We start from the raw sequence: 2,224 nt of genomic DNA on the forward strand, positions 1-2,224 counted from the left end.
GATCACTTTAGATCTGAACTCCAAATCCTCTCTAGCCTTGGGAGAGCTTTAATAAACCAGGCCCATTGAGAGAAGATGAGGGAGGCAGCACTGGCCAAGTTTATCACTTAGAATATACTGAAAAGGAACAAGTTGGTTGGAGAAGATAGCACAGGTGAACAGAGAGTTGAGCTCATCTGCCTGAGGATGCTTCTTTAATGTCCAATCAAGGGGAGTGTCAGCAGTGTTATTTCTGAAATGTAAAAGGGAAAGCTGTGCAATTCTTATGGATGTGCAACACAGTTGTGTTCATTTGAGTAGTGAATAAAAAAATGTGTTTTTCCTATGTGGATAGCCCTTTACCTAAAGTACATGAAATGCATTTTCTATTTTTCCTTTTAGTGCTAAGCCAACAGTCATTGGGAAACACTCTGCTTTTCTTTAATACAACAGATCAGTTATTGATAGCAGTGGTTTGTGGCTGAAAACTGTCACCTGTCATTACATGATATATGTACAATGAAATAAGGACAAAGAAAATGGACAACAAAACCATTTACTTGTTCTGTGAGAAAAAAAAAACAAAACATTTCTGTTGCACCTTAAACTTCTAGTGCAAGAATGGCCAGGACCCAAAGCAGTAAGGCACCACAGCAGCAGATTCATCATGGTAAATGTCAGAGCCAGGCCAGTCCTATACTACATAATAAATATGCAGAAACAGGAACATCAGAGAAGATAAAAACAAATTATCTGACAAGTGCAGCTCCCAGGCCGCATCTTGACTTCCTGGATGCAGTGCAGGTAGACCATCATTCACACTTTGTGTGAAAATCATCAGTTCACAGTTCTGAAACAGTATGTGCCTCTCCCACTGTCCTTTCTTGGATTAATTCTGTTCCAGGTTGTTGAACATAAGGATGGAGTTGTGAATCTTCAAAGCAGGACCTAGCTTCAGCCCCAAAATCTTCACCAAATCATTACGTGTAAGCAGTAAGAAAGCCACTCCATCTATTTGCTGTGAAAAATAAAAGAAAATTTGACGACATTGACCTAGGTTGTATCACTGATTAAACAGACCAGAGCAAAATATATCACCAGACTTGTAGTGTATAAAGGTGGCTGACATGAGCAACCAGATATTATAGCAAGGTGTTGTACCTTAATAGATCATAAATCACTGTTAGGAATTAAAGTTATACAGTAATATGGAACCAGAACCAATACCAAAGTAACTAAAAGCATTTTGTCTTTTCATACCTCTTCTTTGAAGACGGAGGCTTGTTCTGTACAGCCAGGCAGCTGCTGGACAAACTGAGCAACCTGTGAAATACAATATATGAAATGTGAAGCTAATGATGAAAGAATCTTATCAATAGTTTTTGCCACCTATACATTATGTTTATACCCGGTCGTCTTATATTTCATATTCCCTCTGCAGCTGTAACCTTGAATGTGTATGACCAATAAATCAAATCCATTCCCCCAGCAAGTTCTTACTTCTTCAGCTGTCCACTTGGTAACAGTTTTGGCACTATATGCAGACACTTCGGGTAGTAAGTGGCACTGTTGTTCCCAGCAAAGATGAATTCGATGACCAGGGTCAGGGGACAAGGATGTCATAAACACTGATTGATGAAGAGCTTGCTCCAAGCTTAGTTCACAGTCTGGGGAGAAAAAGACTACCATTAAATCAATGCTTTCTAACTACAAACATTCACAAAATGTAATCTGGAAAAAAATGAAAGTTATCTTTGTCAAGGTATTTTTGATGTCTGGGATACCAGGGAAGGGGTATAATAGATTTATTCTCCATTGTCTTTCTTTGCATTCACATGGTATTATTACCCATCTCAAGAAATACATTCTATTGGGGAGTTCAAACACAAGCAGCAAGACCTGGGTGTAATGTTTATTAACTCTTTGGGTAGACATGCAGCTTGAGATGTAGGACACCCTCCTCTCCACCACCCACCACCCATATCACCATTATAGGGAACAACGGCTGTGCACTCCAACAGAGGAAGGCACACCGAGGTGAAATTCACAAATTTCACTTTCCATAGAACAGAACAGTGATGGGTGTACAGCGCTCCTTCACCTGTCACTAGAAATAATCCTAAAAGATCATTTTCAGTAACTATCCTTTTAGTTCGGTCCATAAATATTTAGACGGAGACAACTGTTTTGGTTCTGTACATTACCACAAATAATTTTAAAACAACTCAGATGCAATTGAACTGCA

At 39.2% G+C, this 2,224-nt stretch overlaps 1 protein-coding gene across 1 annotated transcript in view; it reads right to left on the bottom strand.

Annotated features, from left to right (window-relative positions):
- Positions 1-519: 519 nt before the first annotated feature.
- Positions 520-2,224, bottom strand: part of L3MBTL3 (L3MBTL histone methyl-lysine binding protein 3) — a gene marked incomplete in the record, with an annotated part of 31,397 nt that continues 29,692 nt past the window's right edge. The window contains 3 exon segments of the mRNA XM_072420108.1: positions 520-997; positions 1,240-1,302; positions 1,480-1,646. Coding sequence (XP_072276209.1) covers positions 869-997; positions 1,240-1,302; positions 1,480-1,646 — 359 coding nt within the window.

The sequence above is a fragment of the Pyxicephalus adspersus genome, chromosome 1, assembly GCF_032062135.1.
Source record: "Pyxicephalus adspersus chromosome 1, UCB_Pads_2.0, whole genome shotgun sequence".
NCBI classification, from domain to species: domain Eukaryota; kingdom Metazoa; phylum Chordata; class Amphibia; order Anura; family Pyxicephalidae; genus Pyxicephalus; species Pyxicephalus adspersus.